This window comes from Lepidochelys kempii, chromosome 7, assembly GCF_965140285.1.
Source record: "Lepidochelys kempii isolate rLepKem1 chromosome 7, rLepKem1.hap1, whole genome shotgun sequence".
In the NCBI taxonomy this organism is placed as follows: Eukaryota; Metazoa; Chordata; order Testudines; family Cheloniidae; genus Lepidochelys; species Lepidochelys kempii.
Genome location: NC_136386.1, coordinates 106,900,439 through 106,926,146, shown reverse-complemented (window position 1 = coordinate 106,926,146; position 25,708 = coordinate 106,900,439). Strand labels below are relative to the sequence as shown.

General features: G+C 40.7%; 1 protein-coding gene across 11 annotated transcripts in view; it reads right to left on the bottom strand.

Annotated features, from left to right (window-relative positions):
* ATE1 (arginyltransferase 1) overlaps window positions 1–24,709 on the bottom strand; it is a 183,981-nt gene extending 159,272 nt beyond the window's left edge. Inside the window, exons 1-8 of one of the 11 annotated variants that reach the window (XM_078853862.1) lie at window positions 24,500–24,709; window positions 19,040–19,103; window positions 17,080–17,142; window positions 16,051–16,154; window positions 13,840–14,103; window positions 4,782–5,014; window positions 1,780–1,908; window positions 583–711 (exon numbers count right to left, since the gene is read on the bottom strand). In XM_078853862.1, coding sequence (XP_078709988.1) covers window positions 583–711; window positions 1,780–1,908; window positions 4,782–5,014; window positions 13,840–14,103; window positions 16,051–16,154; window positions 17,080–17,142; window positions 19,040–19,103; window positions 24,500–24,671 — 1,158 coding nt within the window. In that variant the 5' untranslated portion in view covers window positions 24,672–24,709. Of the gene's footprint in view, window positions 1–582; window positions 712–1,779; window positions 1,909–4,781; window positions 5,015–13,839; window positions 14,104–16,050; window positions 16,155–17,079; window positions 17,143–19,039; window positions 19,104–23,842; window positions 24,471–24,499 lie in introns of those variants that run through there. The other 10 variants (XM_078853863.1, XM_073354189.2, XM_073354191.2 and 7 more) reach the window with 10 other exon arrangements.
* Window positions 24,710–25,708: the final 999 nt, after the last annotated feature.

Sequence of the window (25,708 nt, the reverse complement as noted above, 5' to 3'; positions counted from 1 at the left end):
GTGCAACCACCAGTCTGAAGCATATTCTTAATGCTAATTTGGCTTTCGCAGTGGAAAAAACAGACCATATATGATGTCATTAGCAATGTAGTAAAAACAAAACAGAGATGTTAAAAAAAAAAAAAAAAGCCGTAAAAAGTAACATGTCAAAATACAGCGAAGAATGGCATCTGAAATGTGAAGTTGTCACAGCTACCAAACAGTATCCTGAATCTAACACATTTTCTAACTCAGGTAAACAATATTTTAGTCATCACATTGCGATTCATTGTTTTCACTGTAGATGTCAGTCGCAAATTTCCTTAATTAAACCATGTACAACTGCTCTATTTACTTGCTGGTGTCAGTATTTTTTTTGTTATGATTGCAATAACATATCCAGTCTCTCTCCTGCTGAGAAATTTTCCTCTGAGCTAAAACCTGGCACAAATACTGAATGCAACAATGCTTTATTTTTTTCCTTCCCAACTTGTAATAGCAGTACAGTTTTCAGTGTGCAGACTAGTTCAAAGGTACCCTTTGCTACCACTTATCTGAACATTATCAAAAAATATTGGTAAAGGTGCATGCAGTGAACTGTACCTCATACTCGCCACATTCAGAAGGTGTATCCTTGTGTATAGCCATCTGATACTTGGCAAATAAAGTAGCTGACTGGCTGAAGGATGATTTGAACTGTGGGTCTTCAAAGGAGACAGGTACTAACCTCACCTTCAGAGCAAGGAAAATACAAGCAAAATATTTAAATGCATCTTATCAGATTATATGCTCCTGAAGGTAAGGCTAGTGGAAGATCTCCTCAAAGCAATTTCAAAGCCGCAGCCATTAGCATCATATCTTAAATGGGGTAAGGCAAGTATACCCCATAACCTGAAAGGAGTGTGATATTAAAGTATTACAGATATTTTAAATTAGATTTTATATAAGGCTGTCATACTGCAAGTACTAATTTATTCTGCCCTCTTATCCTTGGGTAATACAAACAGAACAAAATAACAGACATTTTATTTTGACTGCATAGTTCAGAGTGTGTTTGAAAGTCTTCTTTTCAGAGGCACATCCCTAATACTTGCTGCCTAAGTTCCCCTCCCACCCCTGCCCCAGTTTTTGCTTTGCTTCACAGAGAAATAATATACCAGGCAAGTTTAACTATTACATGAGGTCCATTCATTGTGTGAAATAGTGACAACATGTAATTTAGCTAGAATGTATTGTTTTCTTTTAAACTGTTTTAAACTGTAAGTAGCAAAGAGCTTTATACGAACTCCAGTAAAAGCTCAACAGGCAATTTTTGCATGTGATAATTATTGCACACACATTTTGGTTCATATTATGCTTGCCTTCCTCATGTAAAGACTCACATCTAAGTCAATGAAACTCTACTTCAGGATTTACCCCTCTGAAATGCTGAATATGTATATGGTGGTCCTCATATTAGTATCTAAGTGCCTCCAATGGTCCACCTCTCCTACTCCCCTATGGCTTTCCTGTATAGTTCTTCCAAATGTTCTGAATCATGCCCATGATTTCTTCATTTTTTTGTCTGCAATAAAGTTTAAATATTTGTGGCACCTACAGTAAGATACCAAAAAACAGCTTGCACTTCCAGGATGTTGGTTTGGTTTAATTCACTATTCCCTTGATTTTACATGCTTCCATTAGAGTTACATGTATATAATGGATATAAAGTCCACATTTGTTTCTCACAGAATCCATCCAAGACCTATGAAATGGAGGGGAAGTTGAGGTTTTGCATAAAATTATACTTGGCCTTCTGACCTGACTTATGGTTGGTTTATCAGGTGGGTCCTTGTGAATAGCCATCTGGTAACGTTTATAGACCTGGTAAGATTCCTGAAATGTGGCTTTGAACTGGCAACTTGGTGGAGATGATCTCACTACCCTCACCTTCAGAAGAAGTTAAAGACAGATTCATTATTGCAATATCACATAATTACATACATAAATAAAAGCTGATGAAAGATATCACAATCAGAGAAATTCTGACTTTCAGCAAAACAGATCACACTTAAAAGTCTAATTAATAAATCAGGCTTCAACCTTTCAATTTTTTTCAGGTGTGTGTTAGCTAAAAAATTCTACCATGTAACAGATAAATAAAGAAGGTTTTCTTTTATTCTCAGTGCATGAAACTTGAGTTTTTCTAAGTATTAATTTTAAGGTAATTAAGCCCTTATATTAGAAATATACAAATATTGTTCAAAAAAACTAATAAGCCAATGAGTGAAATGCAAGACACTAACTGATCTCCATAATTTAAAAATGTGTTTTTACTGCAATCTCACATCATGCTGAAAAAATGCTAGATGCACTTAAGTCTTGGAAGTCTGAACTCTATACATTTTGGAGGAAGTTCACTACTGTGGTGATGACAGGAGAACAGTTAGACCTTTTCCTAATTAAAAGGAAAAGAAGAGAGGAATCATACAATCACAGAAATCATAAAAATGTAGGACTGGAAGGGACCTGGACAGGTCCTCTAGTCTAGTTCTCTACACCAAAGCAGGATTAAATATTATCTAGACCATGGGTTCTCAACCATTTTTCTTTCTGAGGCCAACCCATAGCCCAGTTGTGCTACAACAACTGTTTTTCTACATATAAAAGCCAGGGCTGATGTTATGGGGTAACAAGCAGGGCAATTGCTCGGGCTTCAGCTTTCCACCCTGGGCCCCAGCAAGTCTAACACTAGCCTTGCTTGATGGACCACCTGAAACCTGCTCGCAGCCCAGCCCACCTTCCCTCCCCCCTGAGAACCGCTGACCTAGACCACCCCAATTAGTGTTTGCCTAACCTTTTCTTAAAAGCTTCCAATGATGGAAATTCCACATCCTCCCTAGGTAATTTGTTCCTGTGCTTACTACCCTTACAGTTAAGAAGGTTTCCTAATGTCTAACCGAAATCTCCCTTGCTGCAATTTAAGCCCATTACTTCTTGTCCTGTCCTGTCCTCATTTTGTTGCTCTCCTCTGGACTTTGTCCAATTTGTCCACATTTTTCCCCAACTGTGGTTCCCAGAACTGGACACAGTACTATAGCTGAGGCCTTATCAGTGCTGAGTGGAAGAATTACTTCTCTTATCTTACTTCGAAACATGCCTGCAAAAACATCCCAGAATGATATTCGCTTTTTTTGCAACAGTATTACATTGTTAACTCATATTTAGTTTGTGGTCCCCATTATAACCCCAGCTCCTTTTCTCCAGTACTCTTTCCTAGGTAATCATTTCTCATTTTCTGTTCCCATTTCCTACCTGTTAGTTGCCTCAGGAATCGTAATTTACTATAGAGTTACAACAGCAGGCATCCGCATGACCAATGAAAAGTAATAACTGGAAATTTTAGTTTATAGTGAAAATGGTTGCTTCCTAGATTAAAAAAAGTAATATCATATAGACAACCTCATCTTCATCCCGTATCTTCAGACATATTTAAGGCTGTATTCAATATCAAGGACAGCTTGGAAACAATATAATTTCCAGTTCTGGGGAGGTTCTGCTGTTGCCTATAAAATCCACCATGACCCATGAAAACTCATGGAATCACTCTTCGACAGTTGTGCTGACTCCCTCCTGCAAATCCTCCTAAACTCTTGGCCCCCTTCCAAAAGCCTGGTATCTTCTGGTCAACTATCCCTCCTTCCTTCTTAATACATAAGTTCTCTCCTACTCTCCTGTAACTTAACTGTACCAGAAAACCTGGAAGAATGAGCCAGGCCTGTGGGGTTTTTCTTTATTTTTTTATTATTATTATTATTTAGGCTGTACAAATCAAGCCATTATTTTCCACCACTGGTGATCTTTTCAACCTATTAGCACAAAAGCACTATATTTCTCAACTTCAGTCAATATTATGAACACTACTGCCCCTGGTGGTCAATAAATACCAGGCTCTAGTTTATAGAAGAGGCAAGAAAGTCTTCAATAAACTATTCTCTGTCTCATATTCCAGGAACGTTTGTCCAATTTAAAAATAAACAAAAAGCTTAGAAAGTTCTCAAAACTCAGACTTGCCAGCCAGTAGCCAGTATATTACTAAATTCTTTTGTAACTCATTTAACAGACAACTAAATGTATTGACTGCCATTAAGAAAAAAATTATAGATGCAAAGCTTGATGACCTGCTATAAATCATTTCAGACATACGTTTATAGGAAAGAGTTTTGTACTATGCCTTTTCAATTCAGTTGTAAGAACAGGTTTTATTTTCCTATTAGGTTCATCATCATAGACAGTTAAATATGTATATGCTTTAGAAATTTACATTGCATTTTTCTCTCCATAACACTCAACTAATTCTAATTCTTTCATTTGTAAACTGATTTTATACACCATGATTCACAGTATTTTGTTAAATGTAGGATTCTCAGCAGTAAGAGCCCATGATTGTAAGAGTCAGAGTGCCCTCTAGAGGCCAAGCAAGGCTCACCTTTGTTTTCTCATTCATAAGATTTCAAGGGGAAATTTTTAAACAATAGCTAGGCAATTTATGAGCACACGGTCCTAAATAATTTAGGTACTTTTGAAAATCTCCCTGATAATGTATATTTTATAGCAAAATATATTTTCAAAAGCTGACAAATTAAGCGCTGGAAATGTAAATAGTATTTATCATTGCTCCAGTGCTTTTATTTTAAAAGTGAGCCTTTTCCACTTCAGATGTTTTCACTAGTCTTTTCTTTGAAAGTTGCTTCTAACGGTAGAAATGATTTCTCTTATGTATGTGCATAAAAATAAATCAATAGCAATGTAACTGACAATACCTCTAACTGATGTGCGGCATCATCAGGTAAGGAGACAAAAATGAAGTCTTCAATGGACTTAGGTTGATTCGCTTTAGATTTAGAGTTTTGAGAGTGTAAAACCTGAGGCTCCACTTGACTTGGAGAGCCTTCAAGTGTGTGTGTCTGGTTCTGAAGAAGCTTGTGCAATTTTCTTTCCTTCCGAATGGCCTTAGCTTTTCGACAGGGCGGCTTGCTCAAATCAGCCCCTTTTCCTAGACGGACATAAAGAATTAAACAACAAGGTTATATCACATATAGCTATTACATGAAAGGTGGGACAGAAGAGAGTTGGTTACAAAAAATACTTTTACAAAAGATATAATTTTTTTAATAGCATGATGTTATTTAGCATTTACACAGCACTCTTTTCCACGTTCAAAACATTTTGCAGCCATTAGCTAGGATCCCACATGCCTTAAGGCAAGCCAGACCTAAACTGCAGCAAGATCATTCCTTTCATGGCATCTGATATGGCAAACTAAAAATCCTATGGTAGCTTCCCTTAAATTAAAATTTGAGATTTTTAAATGAATTAAACAAAAATACAATCATTACGGTAGCCCTCATTCATTTTGACATTAAATTCAATTTTACATTGTACCCTGAACTCAGTTTTCAATATGCTGCATATTTTTGTCTAAATGAATAGCTGTATCATATAAATTATACAGGATTTTAGCTGCTGAGTAGGAAATGGGATGTTTGGCATGGAAGTCAGTTTGAAATCAGAGATAAACACAGTAGGTGGGTGTTTCAGCTAAAATGCTCAGCCAATAAAACAGTTGGTTTCAGAATTAATGCTCCACTGAGACAAATGGGCAGAGCTACTGTTTCATGCTTTCTACAGACTTAGGAGGATAATCTAGTTATACTCATTCATTCACATTTTTATGCTTACATTCACAACCACAAGGACTAAAATACCCTATTTATTTTAAATGAAAGCTTAAATTCTGTAGCAAAATTATAAATGATGGATTTAGTGGTGGAAGAAGTGCAAAATAAACAAGGCCCCGACAATAGCCCCATGATGCAAATATCATTCCCTGTTTCGAGATGGAGAAACTGAGGTAAATAGTTAAAGGTCTTGGCCTAGACCTTAAGTCAGTTTCAGAGTCAAGGATACAAATCAAGACCTCCCAATTCCCGACACACACTGTGCTTAAATCACTACCACATCTATCCACAAACAAAGGCCAGCTCCTATTTAGTTGCATTGTGTAAAGCAGTCCTATATCCAAGCAATTAAAAGGATCACCTTGAGGCACTGGAAGGACCTGTCACCACCAACAGCGAATTGATATATTGCATTAGCAACGCAGAGGGCAACCTGACAGAATCATGCACAGGACGCAAAGTAGAATGGATTTATTTCACACAGCCTGAAAACCCTTTGCTACATATATATAGTCATTGCCAATAGCTCTAATATGCAGAGCAGAGAAGAATTAAAGGCCAGATAAGTGTGTAGTCTGAAATACGACCTAGCTTTCCTACTTTTAAAAAGGTTTAAATAACTATATTGCCACCCCATCATCATCAGTATTTTGAATGTGCATATTTTTATGTCGGCTCTTATTGGTTACTTCTTATGGTTGGTTCTGAAATATTTTTTTTTTTTTTTAAAGAAGACAAATGTATAAGAGGAACATGTATGGGAAAGAGTCATTAGTGATAGCTTAAAGATTATCGGACCATATATAATTTAACACAAGTGAGAAAAGACTATATGGTGCTTCACTATTACAAACTGATCACTAATACTGAGTAAAATTTTCAGAAGTGCATAACTGACTTTGGAGTTTAATTCTCATTTTCAGAAGTGGCTGACTTAAAAATGACTTTCAATGGGACTTACAAAGCTCTTAAGTGCCCTAATCACTTTGAGAATGAGACTTCAATGTTCTTCAAAATGTTACTGTCTGAATATATTTCTATAACTCTAAATTATGAAAACAAGAACTGTACAACAGTATGTATAATTTCACAGTATTTTCTCATATTTCCATTTCTAGCATTTCCATTTATTTCAGAAGCAAATAAATATTCCAAATATCAGTCTTATCTTATTTAAGTCACATTAGAAACAGTATACTGTATAGAAGACACTTGGTACAATATTTTACAACAGGTCTCTCTAGAAAATACAGCATTTTGGTATTCTAGTATTTATGTAATTTACAAGATCTGAAAAAACCACCAGCCACTCCCCCTTCCATTTTATTAAAATTATTTTCTTATTTAGCAAATGAAAATAGCACATCAGCTGTAATATATATTATACTGCTTTAAAACAAGTTAATATATTCTTGGCTTTGTTGTAAAAATCTCACTTACTGTATTTTTAGACATATTATATTTAAATTCAGGGTTTTTTTTTACTTACCGAAGAAACGTCTAATACTATATGCTTTACAAACAGTGAGCTTTTCTTTTAAAAAATAATCAAAACTTTTAAAATTTTCCAACCATACACAGGCTTTGTGCCTGTAAAAACACTTGAAGTAAGACTCATATTGGAGTACCGATGTCAAATAGTTAAAATGGAAAAATCTCACACCTATTAATTACGCCTTTAAGAAAGCATATTCATTTTTAGACCTTTGATAGAATGCAGAACATCACATGTATTCATGCAAGTCACGGTTATTAATTCAAAGAGTGTATTCTTAGATTTCACTGGACCCATCATGCTGCAGGAAACGCACCAACACATTGCTTATAATAATTAAAACTCTCCTGATATTTACTGAGATGGGGTAATGTAATTTTTCTCCTGCTTTTCACTAAAAAGGTATTAAAGTATTTCAGTACTTAAAAATCAATATTTGCTATATTAATCATTGTTTAAAGCAGCTAATTTATGACTAGACTCACTGAATTCCTGTTCACCTTCAAATTCTGTGGCTTTCTTTCCCAATGACACCTTTTCTAAACATTCAGATATGTCACTTTCCTATCTCGCATGAAGCTGAACTAAATGTCTGAGTTTAAATAAACTATAACAGGCCTATTTCCATTTCTAGTATGAGACACAATCATTTAAATTTATGCATACTCCTCTGATCCAGAGGTACAACGGGTGCACTTGGTAAAATCATATATATGGAATGATGCACAGAAACAAATGAAGAGAAAGTCTCCCTTTGCAGAAATGGCCCTGCTGGAAAGAAAAACCAGAAAAATGCTTGAGTCCTGACCCCTTATTAGAATTTTGCTGATTTTCATGGTTGACAGAGAGTCTAAAACCAGTAGCTACATGCTACAGATAAACAGTCTTTCATGAACAAATGTTGAATGTACATAAATTAAGGCAATACAACTTATAATTTTCCCTTTTGTTCATTAAAAAATAATGGGTGCTGAATACTTCCATAACCTAAAGGTTTAAGAATTAACTCACTACTCTGTACCCAAGCTCTACAGATCTGGTACAATGATAAACAGGGCTGGTCAAAAAATTTCCATTAAGTCGCGTTATTGTTTTATTGTGGGTGGTAGTAGTAGTTGTGTTGTTATGGTTTTTGATAAAGTCCCATTACGTATACTGGAGAAAACATCAGACTTAGAAAAAGATAATTGGAGAAAATATTCCAGTCTTCTAAATCTGTTATTTTCTTTACTTAGCTTCATTGGCCAAGATATTGAATCTTTCAAAAGTGACTGATCCTTCAAGTCAGCAGTAATATTTTGGCCTTGGTCCAAGACTAAAATCTGTAGTCTCATTTCGCTTGCTTTTATACAACAAAATGAACTCAGAACGTAAGGAACTGTAATCTTCCATTTTATCATTCATTTTATAAGTATCATATTGACAATGATGCAAAAGCTATCAATGTTAGAACACAAGATATGGGGAATATCAAGAGTTGGAAAATTAACATTGATTTCATCCAGTTCGAAAAAAGGACAGCTATTTCCTATGCTTTCCTCATAAGAGCACTTAAACAAACAAAATGTTTAACAAAACATCCTTAAATAAGTTGTATATAGGATTGGTTAAAGAATTGTTTTACAATATGTTAGGATTGATTAGAAAATTGTTTAGTAATATTTTAGTAAAATGATTGGTTAAGGGAAAGCTAAGCAAGACTCAAGTTGCACTATATTAACTGTGGTACAAAAGGAAGTTCTTGGAAACCAATTCCAGGACAGCCCCAAGATCATAGCTGGCAGCCCTCAACACCCTGCCAATGACACCATGCACAAGCTGGAGTCCCCCAGATGACCTGTTCTTGACTGGCCATCAAGAAAAGTTCATCTGCCTTATTGGGAGTGGTGAGTATTGTAGGTTTAGCGTGTGTATTGTTTTGGTGATTGTTAATAAATAGAGCTTAAGTAGGATATTACTGTGTAAGGCTCTTTCACTGGTAAAAGATGTTCTAAACCTGCAAAAGATTAAGCCCTGAGTCCACAGGGAATAGGTCCTGAGCCCACAGAGGAGTAGAGCCTGGAGCCCTTGGAGGAGTAAAGTTAGGTGCCTAATCTAATGCTACTTAACCAGGTAATAAAGTTACACCTGTCCAATATCAGGTACATCAAGACTCAACACTGTGCGGAACCAGAGATGGACGGGCTAATGTCTTGACACACACAGGCTTTGCTCTCCAAGGTGCGATACCTGGTGCAGAGGCTCTAGCACAACCAGGGCTCTTCAGGGGAAGCTCAATACAGGGGTAACTGGGTAACATTTTATGGACTGCTATTCAAGAGGACAGGCTAGATAATCTAATGGTCCTTTCTGACCTTTAAATGTGTGAATAAATCTGTGGTGATGTTGCCTCAGCTCTACTAGAATACAAGGAAGCACCTAGGGAAGATATGGGGAGGAGGAGGGAGACAAGAGGAAGACACAGACGAGATATCACAGAGGAGCAGGTGATCTACCCATGGTCACCCACCCCTAAGTTAGTCTTTTCACCAGCAAACCTGTTTCATCAGACCGGGGTGGGGTGGGGGGGGGTGCCTCAGGAGCAGAGGTACCATACTGCATTCCTGAGGTAGCTTCTTCCAGTGGCAAGCCTGCCATGATTCACCAGAAGGGTTCTAGTCTAATGGACTTGAGCAGTGACCACTACAGGTGGGAGGGTGAAGACTTCCCAAGGACCTTGGGAAGAGGCACGACTGGCCAATAAGCAGGAGGTTGTAACTGCTACACCCCAACACCACTCCTGCTCTCTTCCTCTGCAATTCCGGCCAATGCAATGAAAAGAATGTAAGTGATCATCCTTATTGTTCAGTTAACTAACATTTTTGTTTAGGAGAATAATACTTTTCATCTAGAGATCTCAAAGCACTCGACAAAGATAAGTAAGCATCATTATACCCATTTGACAGATTGGGAAACCACAAAGATTGTGACTTGCCCAAGGTCCTAGAAGAAATCAGCAGAAGAGTTTAAAATTTTCATGATACTCTTGAAGAGTTTTTTGAGCATCTAGCCTGTCCTCAGCATCTGTTTAATCTCACATTTCTGCTGTAAATTACACAAACAATATATTAGCAAAGGAATAAATACATTGGTTTAACTTTTTTTTATATAAATATTCAAACCTTTTTTCCTTATGAAAATATGCAGAAACAGACCACTTATTCTGTAGGACAATGACCTGTTTATGTAATGAGGTTTTTATTTCTACATAAACAAATTTTATCATGGAAAACGTCAACTTTTTTCCAAGGCAAAAACTAAACATCTCTCAATCTGGAAAGTTTTAAACTAGAAGTAACCTTTAACACTTACTACATCTAAAACATTGCAGGTATACTGAATAAGATTTGGGTGTGTTTGTAACTCACTTTTATATTTTATTTAAAGCCTTCCAAAAAGGAAAAGGACAACACTGGAAATTTCTGTTTCTAAAATATGTGCTTAATTTTGAAATAATGAATACAAACAATACATTTCAAACTTTCTCTGCATCTATATTGTTTAAAAAGTGTCACACAATGTTATTCTTCACACAAATTGAGGACTCTACCTCGACTTTAAAACAAGGCAATTTATACTAATCTTTACTCATGGCTGCCATCTGCTGTCAATTTCCATGCAACCAATGAAGTGAGCTGTAGCTCACGAAAGCTTATGCTCAAATAAATGTGTTAGTCTCTAAGGTGCCACCAGTACTCCTTTTCAATTTCCATTTAGTTTGCATTCAAGGTCTAGGAAAACAGTTTACATAGTTAATGGCAAAGCTTTGTCTTTTTAACAGTTTGTTTGTTTTGTTTTTTGGTAAAAATGTCCACAAGGGGGTAGAAAAGTATTTAACTTTTTAAAAAATGTAATCGCCATATTCTAACAAGCCTTTAGAAATCTGGGACCAGATTTACGGAAGTGCCCAACAAGCAGCTTTCCCAATGCTCTTGCTGTGTACTTTTACAAGAAGTCTGGCTCTTTCATTTAGGTGCTTAAATGGATATTGTGTTGTTGAAAATCTGTCACTCGCTGGGTGAGCCTTTGCTAGGAAAAAAAATGTGTATTCTTAGTTTATCTCACGTTAGCCAGACACTAACTAATGTAAGAAATAATTTATGAAGAGAAAGTGGTTTGTAGTTTTCACACGTTTGCAAGTAAAGCTAACCTCTAGGGTCCCCCATAGTCCGTATACTTACCTGCCAACATATGTGAAAACTACAAACTGCCCTGTCTTTCTTCACAAGGGTTTCACCCAGTATAGTTAGAATGTGCTCACTAACAGGGGGTAAGAACACACTCTTTTTTCTAATAAAGACAATCCATTGCGGGGGGGGGGGGGGCGTTGATCATCTTAGAAAACCTAGTACATGAGCTATAAATTGCCTGGCTCCGCTGCCACAGTAAGCAATATCACAGCTCCCATAAGCAGAAGAGTTTAGAATGGAAGGACTCCTGTTCAAGTTATTCCTTTAGAATGCTCAATTGGTAGTATTTTGCTTTGGGGTTTTTTTTGTTTGTTTGTTTGGGGGTTTTTTTTAGGAATAAACATCTCATACTTAGTTTCTGCCGTTAAAGGTGAATATTTTGGAAAACAACAAATCTGAAGGCAGTTGAGAGATTGCACTGTAACTTGTGCGATAAAAATGTAAAACAACCACTAAGTTATGAAAAATGTTAAAAATATCTCCACTATTCTGCTTCTTAATTCCAAAGAAAAACTCTTTGGAGTTAGTGTTAAAGGTTACTTCTAGTTTAAAACTTTCCAGATTGAGAGACGTTTAGTTTTTGCCTTGGAAAAAGTTGACCTTTTCCATTATAAATTTGTTTATATAGAAATAAAAACCTCATTACATAGACAGGTCATTGTCCTACAGAATAAGTAAAATAAGCAAAAATTCCCGTGCAGTGTTTGATACACAAAACCCCCAGCATTGCACAAATGCATGAGTCTTTGGAAGTGTAATGAACTAGAAAACGTCTATTTTTGCTGTATAAAAGAAAAATGGAACTACTACACATACAATTAAAAAAATACATTTTCACTATCTCACATTTTACTATCAAGCAGGGTGGGGGTTTTTAAAATATTTAAGTCTCTCAAAGAAAAATAAGGCTACATCCTAAACACATGAAACAGGCCAAGGGGCACTTCCATAGAGGGTCTTTCCATGGGCTCATGGCCAAGGCAAAGCTATCCTTCTCTGGAGTGCAAAAACACTAGCATTCTGCTTCTGCAGCAAAGTACAGTCCAACTTGTCCTTGGAACAGAAAATAGCAAGTACAACCCTAGGCCATTGAACATATGCAACTGATGTTTTTTTTCTGTGTAAGAAACATAGCTCCTAAAAAGAAGAAGATAATTTATAAATGTGCACAAATAAGACAGGCAACTATAACAGAGAAAATAATTTACAGGATAACTAAACATGCCACCTAAAGGAAGATAACCCTTAGCTAACTAGTTTTCATGAATGGAAGTAACTAAGTCCACTTTTTTAGACACCAAATTGGTTTTCTATTGCTGCTTATGAGGTGAGATTTATCAATTGCCTATTTGGCTGGAGAGCCTAGATGACGCTCAAAGCTTCCATGAACTGGCAGCCATAGAAACTAGCAACCATGGACATAAATACACCTCTACCCCAACATAACGCGGGCTCGCATACAATGCAGTAAAGCTCCGACACGTTGCTCTGAGCAGCGTGTTAAGGGTGCCAGGCTGGGGCCAAGGGGTTGGATAAGGGGCAGAGGGTCTCCGGGGCGGTCAGGGGCTCCCCCCCGCCAGGTCTGGGAGGCAGGAGCTGGGGGGGGGGCACTTTTGTGGGCTCCACAGTCCCAGAATGGCCCAGGGGATTAGCGGGGGGCCAGGAGCAGCCCGCTCCACTTCCCTCGCCCTGGCCCCAGCCGTGTCGCTGGAGGGAGAGGGCTTGGGGGAAGGGATCCCCCCTGCACTCACCGGAGGTGGCGGAAGCCCGGCCCCAACCCGCTCCACTCCGTCAGCTCCCAGCTGCAGCACTCCGCTTCCCGCCGCAGGTGGGGGCATCCTTTCCCCACCCTCCCCACACTCACCGGTGGCGGGAAGCGGAGTGCCGTGGCTGGGAGGTGGCGGAGTGGAGCGGGTTGGGGCCATGTTGCGCCACTTCCTGCCACTGCCGGTGAGTGCCTGTCAGGGGACAGGGGGTATGGATAGGGGTCGGAGCAGTCAGGGGACAGGGAGCAGGGGGGTTGGGTAGGGTGTGAGGTCCTGGAGGCAATTAGGGACGGGGGGGGTCTCTGGAGGGGGTGGTCAGGGAACAAGGAACGGGGGGGTCACAGCAAGCTCGACATAACGTGGTGAGATTTTGTGTCTCCCAAAGACCATGTTATATCGGGGTAGAGGTGCACCTGCTGGATGGCTCCAGTGAACTGAACAAAATGAACTGGGCAAAATATTGGGAGCATTAAAAAGTCATGCAATATGCACCATATCTTGATTTACAGACTGTAGTTTCCTGGGCAACTGAGGGCATATGAAAGAAAGAGGAACAGCCCTAGGTTTACCAGCCAAGGTATAACACTCTAACAAAACAATCTGAAGGGAAAAATAATGGGGGGAGAGGCAAATAAAGAAACTTTGGCTACCTGGCTTGGGTGTTGCATGAACAAGTTTAGCTGAATCCGATCTCTCACTAGATCCTGCACTGTCTTTATCTGCACACGTCTGGGGAGGCTCTGACTCCACTTCTTTTTTCAGTTCCTCCTCTGCGTTATCTTCAGTCTCAACCCTCTCCGTCTCCTCCACATTCAGAGGTTTCAGTTCAGATTGACTGATGTCAGATTCATTTTTTAATACAAAACTGCAAGCAACAGCATCCTCTCTGTGGGAATCCATAGGTTCTTCTGTAACTAAGATAGATGACAAACTGTCAATGCAAGACAGGCAATCCAGATTCAGACCACACCAGGGTTATTATATTAAGATTCATTTGCATCCAAATCATTTAGAAACTACAACAGCTAGCAAGAATGCAGATAGTTATGATCTTGACACAAGCAATGTTAGAGTATCAAGATAGGAAACAGTATCGTTTAAAAAAGAAGGACGGCAGTGGGTGTAATTGTCTTTGGCTTGTATAAACGTATCACTGGATTTTTATCCAACGCTTGAAGAGACAGTCCACTTAAAAATCACTTCCAAATTTTTTTTTTTAACCTTTTAATGTCACAGGTAAAGCCCTACTTGAATTGTGGGATGACTGTCAAAAAATTGCAGCCGAGTTGCAGACAAGCCATGGAAAATTGCAGAAAAGTAATAACGGACCTAAATAAAGTCCATTATCACTTTTCTACGATTTTCTGCTGTCAGCTGCCTGAGGCTGAGAGCGGGAGGCTCCCGCTGTCAGCCACCGGGGCTGAGAGTGAGGGCCCAGGGTTGCCTGGACTCCCAGCGTCAGTCCCACACACGTCAGGGCTCCCACTGTCAAAACTGCACTGGAAGCCTAATACTGCAGAATCCACAATTTCCTCAATATTGCAAGTAGCACCTTAGTTATCAGTAACAATTAAGATTATTATAAAAATATTCAAGAAAAGTCTATTTTTCCTCACTTTTTAGGATCAGTTTTACAATCACGTTTCTCCTCTCCACCCAGTATAGTCAGTCAGCTTCCAAAGGAGCTGGAGGCCTATGCACACAGCATCCAGGGGAACTCAGATTCAGGAGCAGATTAGGCCTGAAACTACTTATAACTCTGACTACTATTCTATCTTATTGATGGGAATAGAGGCTGCATTAACTCACGTGAGGTGTGCTGTAACAATGGGATTCATATCCTTGTGCTTCATGTACACTGACAAACACCAAAACTACTCTCCAGTCCAATACCACAATACCTTGTGCAGTGCTGCCATAGAGACTCCACCTTTACAATTGCCATCTGCCTAGCCCACTACAGGCTTAAGCGGCATGGAAACAATTGTTTGAGTGAATTTCACTGTATAAATTATAGCTCATACTTCGCTCATGGCAACATCCAAAATAGTGTTGCACTTTCCCAATTTAACAAGTTTTTTTCAACATAAAAAGATACACTGCTTTTGTTTATTTGCACTACCCTCTTAAAAGCCTGAAAAATCAAATCAAATGTCTTCTTTGTGCCACACATCCATGATAACAGCTGTTTGCTTTCCTAAAATGAAAATCACAACTAATCTCACTTCAAACAAAATACTCAAGTTATAATCTAATAACCTGCTGTGACCAATGGAGGAAGCACAAAATAACTGAAAGGCTCACCAAAAAAATTGCCAGTTTTGTTTTTCTGTAAATTTCTCAGAGCTTTCTTGAGTAGGGGCTCTTGTAATCACATATGGGAATAAAGGCCCTTCCCTTGATCCTGTTCAGATTGTAGCTTCAGTTGCAAGGGTGAGACAAAGCCGCTTGCCTGATACTCCCCTAGCTAGAAAGTGCCAGGTACATGGTGGGGGAAGCAAGCTGCTATATGAAAAAAAAGTTAAACTTACTCCTCCGCAGAAAAGGAAGTAGCACACGAGGAACCGTCACAATTCATTCCTAGTCTGCTCCTGGGGCAATGTAGCCACATGGTTCCCCCTTCTCAGGGCAGGTTGTAAAGATACGGTATTTAGAATCCAACCAATAAACACCGAGGCTAAATTCGATCTTGTTTTTAGTTTGTTTGGGTTTTTTTGTTAAATGAGAGTACTTTCTTACCCACCCCACCCTCCATCAAAGCCCCTTTCAGGGCCTGAACCATTTCTAAAAACATAGCAGGCTACATTAACTCTTCCATGGGAATAATCCTCACACTTCTTCAGTGACCAAGAATTTCTTACCATCACCAGCCACTTTGGGAGAATCCCCTTTAGCGAGAAATTTCAACATTTTCTTCAGAACTTTCTTGTGAGATTTGGAAGGTTGAAAATGTAAAGGTCGACATCTAAAACAGGAAATCAAATATTTTTAAATATTCTCTTTTTTACAAGAAATATAGTTCAAAGAAAACAAAGAACTATAGAAAGTTATAATACAATATTGCATACAACTATTTATTTTTCTTTAACTCATTTCTTTTCTATTTAAATTCCCTTGTAACCACCTGCTCAACTACTTTATTAAAAGGATTATTTTCAAGATTCTGACCTCATGGATGCCTTTGCAATATGCACCTTTATATGCACTCTTGCAACTGTATATGGATAAAGGAGTACATTCTCATTAAAAAATATAAAGAGTTTTATTGCTTGAGAAAAGAACTTATTGGGAGTCATCCAGTTACCCAAAGAACAGTTACAGCACTGGTGGCAGCAATCCAAGCTTCCTTGATACTACCCACCACCATTACCTGGAAGTAAAGGTAGTTCATTCTCCATGACTATTAAGTCCATAGTATTCCCTTTTGAGAATATGAAAGAGAGTGCCTGTAGGACGCAGACACATCCATTAAGAGCCAGCCTGCAACCACCAGCTCATTTCATGTACGCCTTCACATAACTGCTGCTCTAAGCTGGCAATCTAAATGTGATAGGCCAGGATGCATTCATGATGGGATGGTGCAGGATGATGAAGCCTGTCATAGTTTGCATGAACCCACTTATGTCTTATGTAACATTCAAAGAACGCAATACCATTAAAAAGTAGGTTTACCATCCAACTAATTATTTTAACCAGGAGGAACTAATACATCCTGGAAGACCATGTTTGTATGACCACGATCTCAACTGGAAATGGTCAAGCCAAGTTATTTTTGAACATGTGGCCTTCCTTAAATGTTACGATTTTTCACACTACTATCATATTTTAAATTATTCCTTTTATATGCAACACAGCTTTAAAGGCACTATTCACATGCAATAAGCTCTTACCTTATTGTATACTGAGGACAACATGTCTGATTCATAATGGGCTTGTAGACATACTTCCCACTTCTAAAAATTATAATAAAATACTTCATTAAACTTGTAACAATGTCTGTTATAAGTACAATACAAAATTAATTCACAGAAGTTTCTAAATTGTTCTAAAAACACATGAAACTGTTCCTTCAAGTAATATGAAAATCCCGTACTGACTAGAGTAACAAAACTGAAATAGCAAGTTCTTTAGCATTTTCACCAACCTGCTACCTGCTTCCACATTCAAATTTTATCCAGTCATATTTAGGCCTTTCAAAAATGCCAACTGAGGCATGGAAACGCAACTATGAAAGACTCTTATCTTGGTCATGTAGCCCCATCTCCTATCTAACTTTTCAATACCTTCCTACCTGAGTGTTAATTTATATTCTAGTTAAGACACCTTTTATAGTGATCTCCAATTCTCTGTAATTAGAAGCAGAATAGGGCTTGAAAAATCTACTTGCCTATTACCATGGAAGTTTATCCTGGAGCGTGGAGGGGCCTAAGCTAACAATTTCCACACAATGTGAGATTTTTTTCTTTTAAGTTACATGCCTACCCCTCATAATGGCAGATATTTTTCCTGATACAGGACAGTTTTTCTGAGTCTCCAGACATATACCTCCAAGCGTCATCTGTTTGCTCATAGCTTTTGCAAGCCACAACCAAGTCAAGTTGGAATGACTTCACAAATTAGAATGGTCAATTTCATGACTGCTGTAGAGACCTGGACAGCGATGAAACTGACAAGAATCAGGATCATGGCAATTACATACTTCTGCTACTGCTCCTTGGAAAAACTATGAGCAATTGTGGAGGCAAGTATTGGTATCCACAGAGTAGGAAAGCCAAAAAAACAGAAGCTAAGGAAAAGGTAAAGTAGCAATCCTCCTTGGAGCAACCAAAAGACGCTGGGTTAGGGGTTAGAGAGAGATGAAAAAACAATTTCTTCCTCAAATACAGAAATTCAGCTTCCAATTTATTACCCCGTGCCCACTAGTCAACATTCGATAAAAAAGATGGCATCTCCAAAAATGGAGGATAGCACCTTGGTAGGAATCCTAGAACAGTGGTTTTCAAACTGTGGGTCATGGAATATAAGGAACTGGGTCACGGTGGCTCTGGTCAGCACCACCGACCGGGCCATTAGAAGTCCCGTCGGTGGTGCTGTCTGACTAACACAGGCTAGCCCCGACCTGTTCTGACATCATGCTGCACCCCGGAAGCGGCCAGCAGCAAGTCCAGCTCAGAGGTGGGGGGCCGCGGGGCTCTGAGCACTGCCCCCGCTCTGAGCACTGGCTCCACACTCCCATTGGCCAGGAGCTGGAGAGGGCAGTGCCTGTGGGCAAGAGCCATGCAGAGCCACTTGCACGCCTCTGCTTAGGAGCCAGACCTGCGGCTGGCTGCTTCCGGGGCACAGCATGGTCCACGGTGCCAAGACAGGCAGGAAGCCTGCCTTAGCACCTGTGCTGCGCCGCTGACCAGTAGCCGTCTGAGGTAAGTCCGCACCCCAATCCCCTGCCCCAGCCCTGAGCCCCCGCCACAAATCCAGAGCCCCCTCCTGTACCCCAAATCCCTAATTATTAAGGATAATTCAAACTAACACAATTTAAGAACAATATATTATAAATAAATACATATTCACTTATGTTGGTGAAAGTTTTGAAAATCCAATTCATCTGCCATTATTTATACTTTTGCACATTGCATTTATATCAGCTAGGACAAGGAAAATCATTTTCAGTTCCTCAGTGCTGCGATGTGTGTATTTGTTTAAATACAGATGTTTTCACTTTTCTATCTAATTAGTAAAATAGTCTACTGATCTTAAGTATTATGAAAGCTTTTTCTTCCTTAAACAAAATTTAAATTTTGGACCAAGCTTAAAATGACAGCATCCCTTTAAAGATTGTTTTTCTTAATTTACCTTCGCCATCCTCTGTCTATAAGATCCTGGTAATCTTGAACAGTCATCGAATGAGCCCACATGCCTGTAACAAACAGGTCACTGTCACAGTTATCTTTAAAACATTAGAATTTAAGCAATTTCTACTGAAAGCTTACTGTAAATCTAAAAGATTAATTTGGGATTTCTTCTAACAATTTTTGGGGGACCAGTTTCTTATATTTATAAACTTCATATTAAACACTTCAATGAATAAAGAGACAAAAAACTTAATGGGAAATTTGTTAAGAGAATTTAAAAACAGGCAATGTAAAACAAGATTGAAGTAAAACTGAAAGTCAATCATCCAATTAATTTAAAATTTAGAACATTTTAGTGTCAAATATTTACTATGTTTAAGTGTATTAAAATACTTATGTGTTTTGTCATTTTATTCAAACATCCATACAAAAGGTAGAACCGACTTTATAATCTGATTATATTTATTAGTTTCCCAAATTCCCTACTGACATGTCTGAAAGAGGCAATCACATATAGTTCCCCAATTTTAAGGTGATGCCATTCAAGGCTAGGAGCAAAATACCTCACTTCTTAGATATGAGTAGCTCAGGATATATTTGGAAGGCCTCCTGATGCAGATTTAAACCAGGAGTTTCAGACCCTTAACACCAGAAGAAATGGCAAAACAAAATGCAGATGAAAGGGCACAAGTAATGAGAGGGATTATCTAAGCTTCTTTCTGTGCCTACTATGCTATCATTTACTGCGGTATCTACCACAGTTGTGGTTCTGATAAAGACTTTAATACACGATTCCATATTCCCAACATGAAAAGACTTAATACCATATTACCTGACAATGGGACTCTGAACTCAAGAAACAGAGCAGTCCTCAAGCCAAGAGAAGCAAGACAGACCATAAAATGGCCTGAACTGTACGGGTGGTTAGGACAAGTGCACAGAATATGATCACAGACAGCTACCAGAATAGGGCCTAACCTTGCAGATCTTTAAAGTATGTCTACACAGGAAAGCTTAACCAGTTATACCAGTATAATTCCAGAATAAAGGTGGTGGGGGTTTTTTGTTTTGGGTTTTTTTTTTGGTTTATCTTAAACTCCTTCCAAAGCAGCATAAGCTAAACCAAAAAAAGCCACTCTTATTCCAAAACAAGAGTGTCCACACATGTGTATCAGTTTAAATTCACAACTTCACTTGTATAACTTTCCCGTGTAGACAAATCCTTACTCACAAGAGTACTCCAGCTGAAAACAGAAGAACTACTTGTGTGAATATAATGCTGTGTTCTTGGGTGGGGACTGAACCTTGGAATTCTGGTTCTGAAGCATTACAGCCGGTCAGGAACTTTCCAGCCAAATTTCAGAGTAACAGCCGTGTTAGTCTGTATTCGCAAAAAGAAAAGGAGTACTTGTGGCACCTTAGAGACTAACCAATTTATTTGAGCATGAGCTTTCGTGAGCTACAATGAAGCGAGCTGTAGCTCACGAAAGCTCATGCTCAAACAAATTGGTTAGTCTCTAAGGTGCCACAAGTACTCCTTTTCTTTTTCCAGCCAGTTTCAAAGGAAAATGCAAATTTGTTGAACCTGAAATATTTCACGGAAATGTCTCAGGTTTGACAAACTCTATCAGAAGCCTGCCTATTTTCCTGGTGTGCCGCTGAGGAGCCTAGGCTTCTAGGATCTGTGGCAGCCCCATTGTGTGGACTGCAGCCAGGGTTGGGAAACACAGAGCTAAGAACTAGCTCAAGACAGGACTCTCAGGGTATATTGAGCTCAAGTCACCATGCTAAAATAGCTATGTGAATGTTCCAGCTCACGGTCACAGGCCTAGGGGTTGGATGGGCTTGAGAGCCTGAGCCATAAATGTCCACATTGCTATCTTTAGCTCAATACCTCAGGCCCCACTAGCATGACGTTTGCACTTCATGTTTTATAAGATGTTTATAAGTGTGAATATAATGTAACTGGAATATGATTAATGCAAAAGGTCTCTTGTAAGGTATCATTACAAAGCTTATAATCTACAGAGTGTGTTCATCCTATTTGTATGAATGTATCATTCTTGTATCTGAAGCTAGAAATATGAAGTATAACTCTTAGGTCCTATTGTAATTATTCAAAGTGTGGGCCATTAATGGTGGTTTAGAATCTTGATGGCTCTCACTGACTAGGACAATTAACTGTAGATGGCTCTGTTTACCTGCAAGCCTCCACTACATACATGCGGCCAATCCTGGAACAATGGAGGGGGGGCTCACAAGACACGTGAACATGTCCCATGATACTGGAATCCATCTTTAACCTGGTGCTTTTCCATTTAGGAGGAGGGCTGGGAACCCAGAGAGACACACAAAGGATTCCCACCTTGTGCTAAAGCTATAATAGGGGGTGGAACAGAACAAATGCGGCTGCCAGTTGTGAGAAATCCCCTAGTTACCACCTGAGCTGGAACTAACAAGAACTGTACCAGGGAAAGGATTGGGCCGAGACTAAGAAAAAGTCTAATTTGTGAAAGAAGCTTACTGGAACATGTGTAACAGTGAGATTTAACTGTATTCAGTTTCTTAATGTATTAGGCTTAGACTTGTGTAATTTGTTTTATTTTGCTTGATATTTTACTTCATTCTGTCTGTTATTACTTGGAACCACTTAAATCCTACTTTTTACACTTAATAAAATCACTTTTGTTTATTAATTAACCCAGAGTATGTGATTAATACCTGGGGGAGCAAAACAGAGAGATATGCACAGCTATCAGTGCTAGAGGGTGGACAATTTACGAGTTTACCCTGTATAAGCTTTGTACAGAGTAAAACAGATTTATTTGGGGTTTAGATCCCATGGGGAACTGGGTGTCTGGGTGCTGGAGATAGGTGACCTGCTGAGCAGTTTTTGGTTGAAGTCTGCTGCTTTGGGGGTGTGTACCAGATGTGGGTCTGTGTTTGCAGCTGACCAGCATGTCTGGCTCAGAGGCAAGGGTTCTGGAGTCCCAAGGTGGCAGGGAAAATGGGGTCAGAGGCAAATTCAACACATCAGGTGACAGTCCCAAGGGGGTCTCTGTGACCGAACCGGTCACACCAGCTCAAGATGGGACTCTCAGGGTATGCCTAGCTCAAGCCACCATGCTAAAATAGATACGTGGATGTTCCAGCTCAGGGTCACAGGCCACAGGGTGGGGTGGGCTTGAGAGCCTAAGCCATAATGTCCACATTGCTATCTTTAGCTCAATAGCTCAGGTCCCACTAGTGCAAGTCTGTCTACCCAGGCTTCGATATTCACTCCCAACTGCAGCACAGACAAACCCTGAGGGCTTCCAGCTTCCTGGCTTTGCAGCCGGTGGTCTGGATATCCTGACATGGGCATCCAGGGTTCGCGACTCCATGGCAGCCCTGCAGCTTTGACTGTCTTGGGCTAGTGATACCTGAGCTTCTAGACTCCCAAGCTGGCTGGCTGGCTCAGCAACTCCCACAGAAGCCCTGTTGTGCATCCAGCAATGGGTAATCCACATGGTGGGGCAGCCCCCCCAATAACAGACCCTGTAAGCCTTGGCAGCTGCTGCCTGAAATTCACATGATTCTTGTCAGTTTCACACTGCCAAGCACTGAATAGCTAAAAGAAAAGGAGTACTTGTGGCACCTTAGAGACTAACCAGTTTATTTGAGCATAAGCTTTCGTGAGCTGCTCACGAAAGCTTATGCTCAAATAAACTGGTTAGTCTCTAAGGTGCCACAAGTACTCCTTTTCTTTTTGTGAATACAGACTAACACGGCTGCTACTCTGAAAACTGAATAACTACTTATTCTTGAAAAAATTACATCTAGACAAATCATTAAAATTATGATAATGGAATACCCATCTATTAATGGTGTACAAACAATATTTAAATGTTTCCTTTTTAGAGCTGAAAGTCTTTCACAAATTGAGGCCCACACAGATTAGGGGACACATTTTCAAACCTATGTACCTAACTTTTCAGTGATTACAGCTCCCACTGAGTTCAGTTAAGAGTTGTGGGTTCTAAGCACCTCGAATGTCAAGATCTAGGTTCCTTGAAGCTAGGAATCCAAAACCGGAAGCACTTACATTAGAGGCCAGTTTTGAAAGTTTGGCTTTAAGTGACTTGCCAAGGTCACGTTGCAAGTCAGCAGCAAGGTCAGACACACCCCATACCTCTCCTGACTATCGATCTGAATGCCGACTTCCCTCAGTCCACAAATGCTACATTTCTCACAGCCAAAAGTGGCATAGCCTACTTTCAGGAGAGCTTTTTAAAACTTCTGGGATTGACTGGCACACCTGTAAACTCTACACAGATGCAGGCTTGATAGAAATTGGGGGGAAAGGCAGGGCTCACAGAAAGGCTTAAGGGAAGAATGGGCAGTTTTGCCAGGGCATTTTAATGTGAACAGGTTGCTACTGGATCTTAACCCTCAGAACTACCCCTTCCACCAGCCAGCCTATGAACGTGCCCGGTCCCCACACTTCCCTCAGCCCCATATAAACAAAGAAGCACCCATGCTCCCAAGTCCCTCTCCCCCTCGTCCCGATGTCTCTTCTTCGCCCTCGGCCCCCTCACACTGGCCAACTCTCCCTGTCCTGCAGCCTGAATCAAACCAGTCCCCTCACCTAAACTGCCCGCATCAGTCCCTCCCCAGCCAGCCCCTCCCACCGGCCTCTCCCACCCCACAGGCTATCCTCCGGGTCGGCCCCCCCCCCGCCCAACTACTCCCTCAGTCCCCTTTAACAGGTCCAACTGCTCCGCCACCTCCCCCGCCCCAGCCCCGGGGGGGTCCCGGCCCGCACCATGGGAGAGGTTGCCAGTCACGTTCTTGCAGTAGCCGCAGCGGTAGCCGGCCTCTCCCCCGAAGTACTCAACGATGCTCGAGGAACGGTCGACCCCCGCCATCTTCCCCACGGTCCGTACTGACCCACCAGCTCAGGGCAGCGCCGTGCCTGAAACCCTACTCGCGACCCCGGGGAGCCCGGAAGCAACCGCCGTCGCCATTTTGGTTATGGGCAAGCCTGGCGAGCTTGCGTCCTCACAGGGAGGAACACAGTCATAAACTCCGCCATCTTTACTAACGGCAGCCCACGCGTTTTCCAGGAGAAACAGAGGGGCGGGTCCGTCCTCTTCACTAAGGGCACGGGAGCTTCCTCGACGAGAAGGTCGCAAGCTCCGCCATCTTTACCAAGGGCAAGAGCCGCTGAGGGAGTCCCAGTTTCCCAGCGGTATTTCAGAGCTCCGGCCCGGACCGGTGGTGGCGGGGGGCCCAGCCTTGGTTGAGCAAGCTGGACCTCTGCCCAGACATTTGTGTACTCCGCCACAGGTAGCAGCAGGCAGAGAGGGCTGCGTCCGGCTCCCGGGCAGCCAGTGCTTGAAGATCCGGGCTGCTTGCTCGGCCTTTGCGAGAGCCGGTGTTACAGGGCTTGTTTCCAGCCCAGCCCTTTATACCTACTTACCAGTGGAGACTTTCCCTTGGACAGAGGCGCAATAGCCACACTGGTAACCCTCCTTCCAGCCTCTGTACTCCACTACGGTACAGTGCATCGTGCACGGGGGGCCTCGCACCCGGCCACGGACTGCGCCCTGCAGCGCCCCTCCACCGGGGGAAGGTCGCAGCTGCTCCGCCATGTGCACGGGCCTTATTCGACAAGCCCTCAGCCGGGACGCAGCCGGTTTACCCTTTTCGTGCATTTGGGGAGTTGGCAGGCGTGGCGCTGTCTGGGATCATAAAGCATAATAGCTGCGGTGAGGGTAGTGCTCCCGGGCGCCCTGTTCAATGCACGGGAGCTGCTCCGCCTCACGAACTTGCTCCGGGGGATTGAAAATTCTCCGCTTGGGAGCCTGGGGGGGTGAAGTGTGAGGGGGTCCATGAGGCGACACAGCCTTCTCCGCGAGAACCGCTCCCTGCCAAGCTGTTTGTTCAATTACTTTCAACGCAGCAGGTATTGCCCCTGCCGTGGCACTGAGCATGAAACCCATTACTACAACCCTTTGCTAGCGAATACTCACTCAGACCCTATGCTGTGGAGCCTAAATAAAATGTTTAGTACACAATACTAGTAAATGCAGGATGATAAAAACAATATTTTTTTATATTTATTGTGGGATACACTTTAAGAACATACCTTACCAGATGTATTTTAAGGACTGAAGCCCTCTGTTACAAAAATAAAAAAGTGTCTGCCATGGAAGGTTAGAGGCATGAACTCTGCCATGATTACAAAGAGTTTTCCCTCTTAGTAAAGCTATTTGTGAGCAAGTCAGGGGCTGTAAAGAGATGAACTTAAAATAATCAATGTACGCCTAAAATTTCACTTACTGTTTTTACAAACGTCTAAGAGTTGGGGGGGGGGGAGATGTCACCTTAACTCTGCACCTCCGTCTTCCAATACTTTTGCTGGCTGGTTGGGGTTTTTTTCCTTCTAATGCTCTTTGTGTGTGGAAAAGGCTGTACTCTACCTATCCTACCTTTTCTAACTGGAGTTTTTGGAATTAAACTCATATTGGGCAAGGTAGGAGAAGTGGGGCACAGGAGGCAATTGAGTATAAGCAGCTTTAATTCCACATTAAAGTTTGTGTGAAATGAATTTCTCCTTCCCCCCCTTTATAAAAGTGGGACTAGTCTCTTCTCCTCCTGCAGCACCATGGGCCTTGTGCAAGCATAG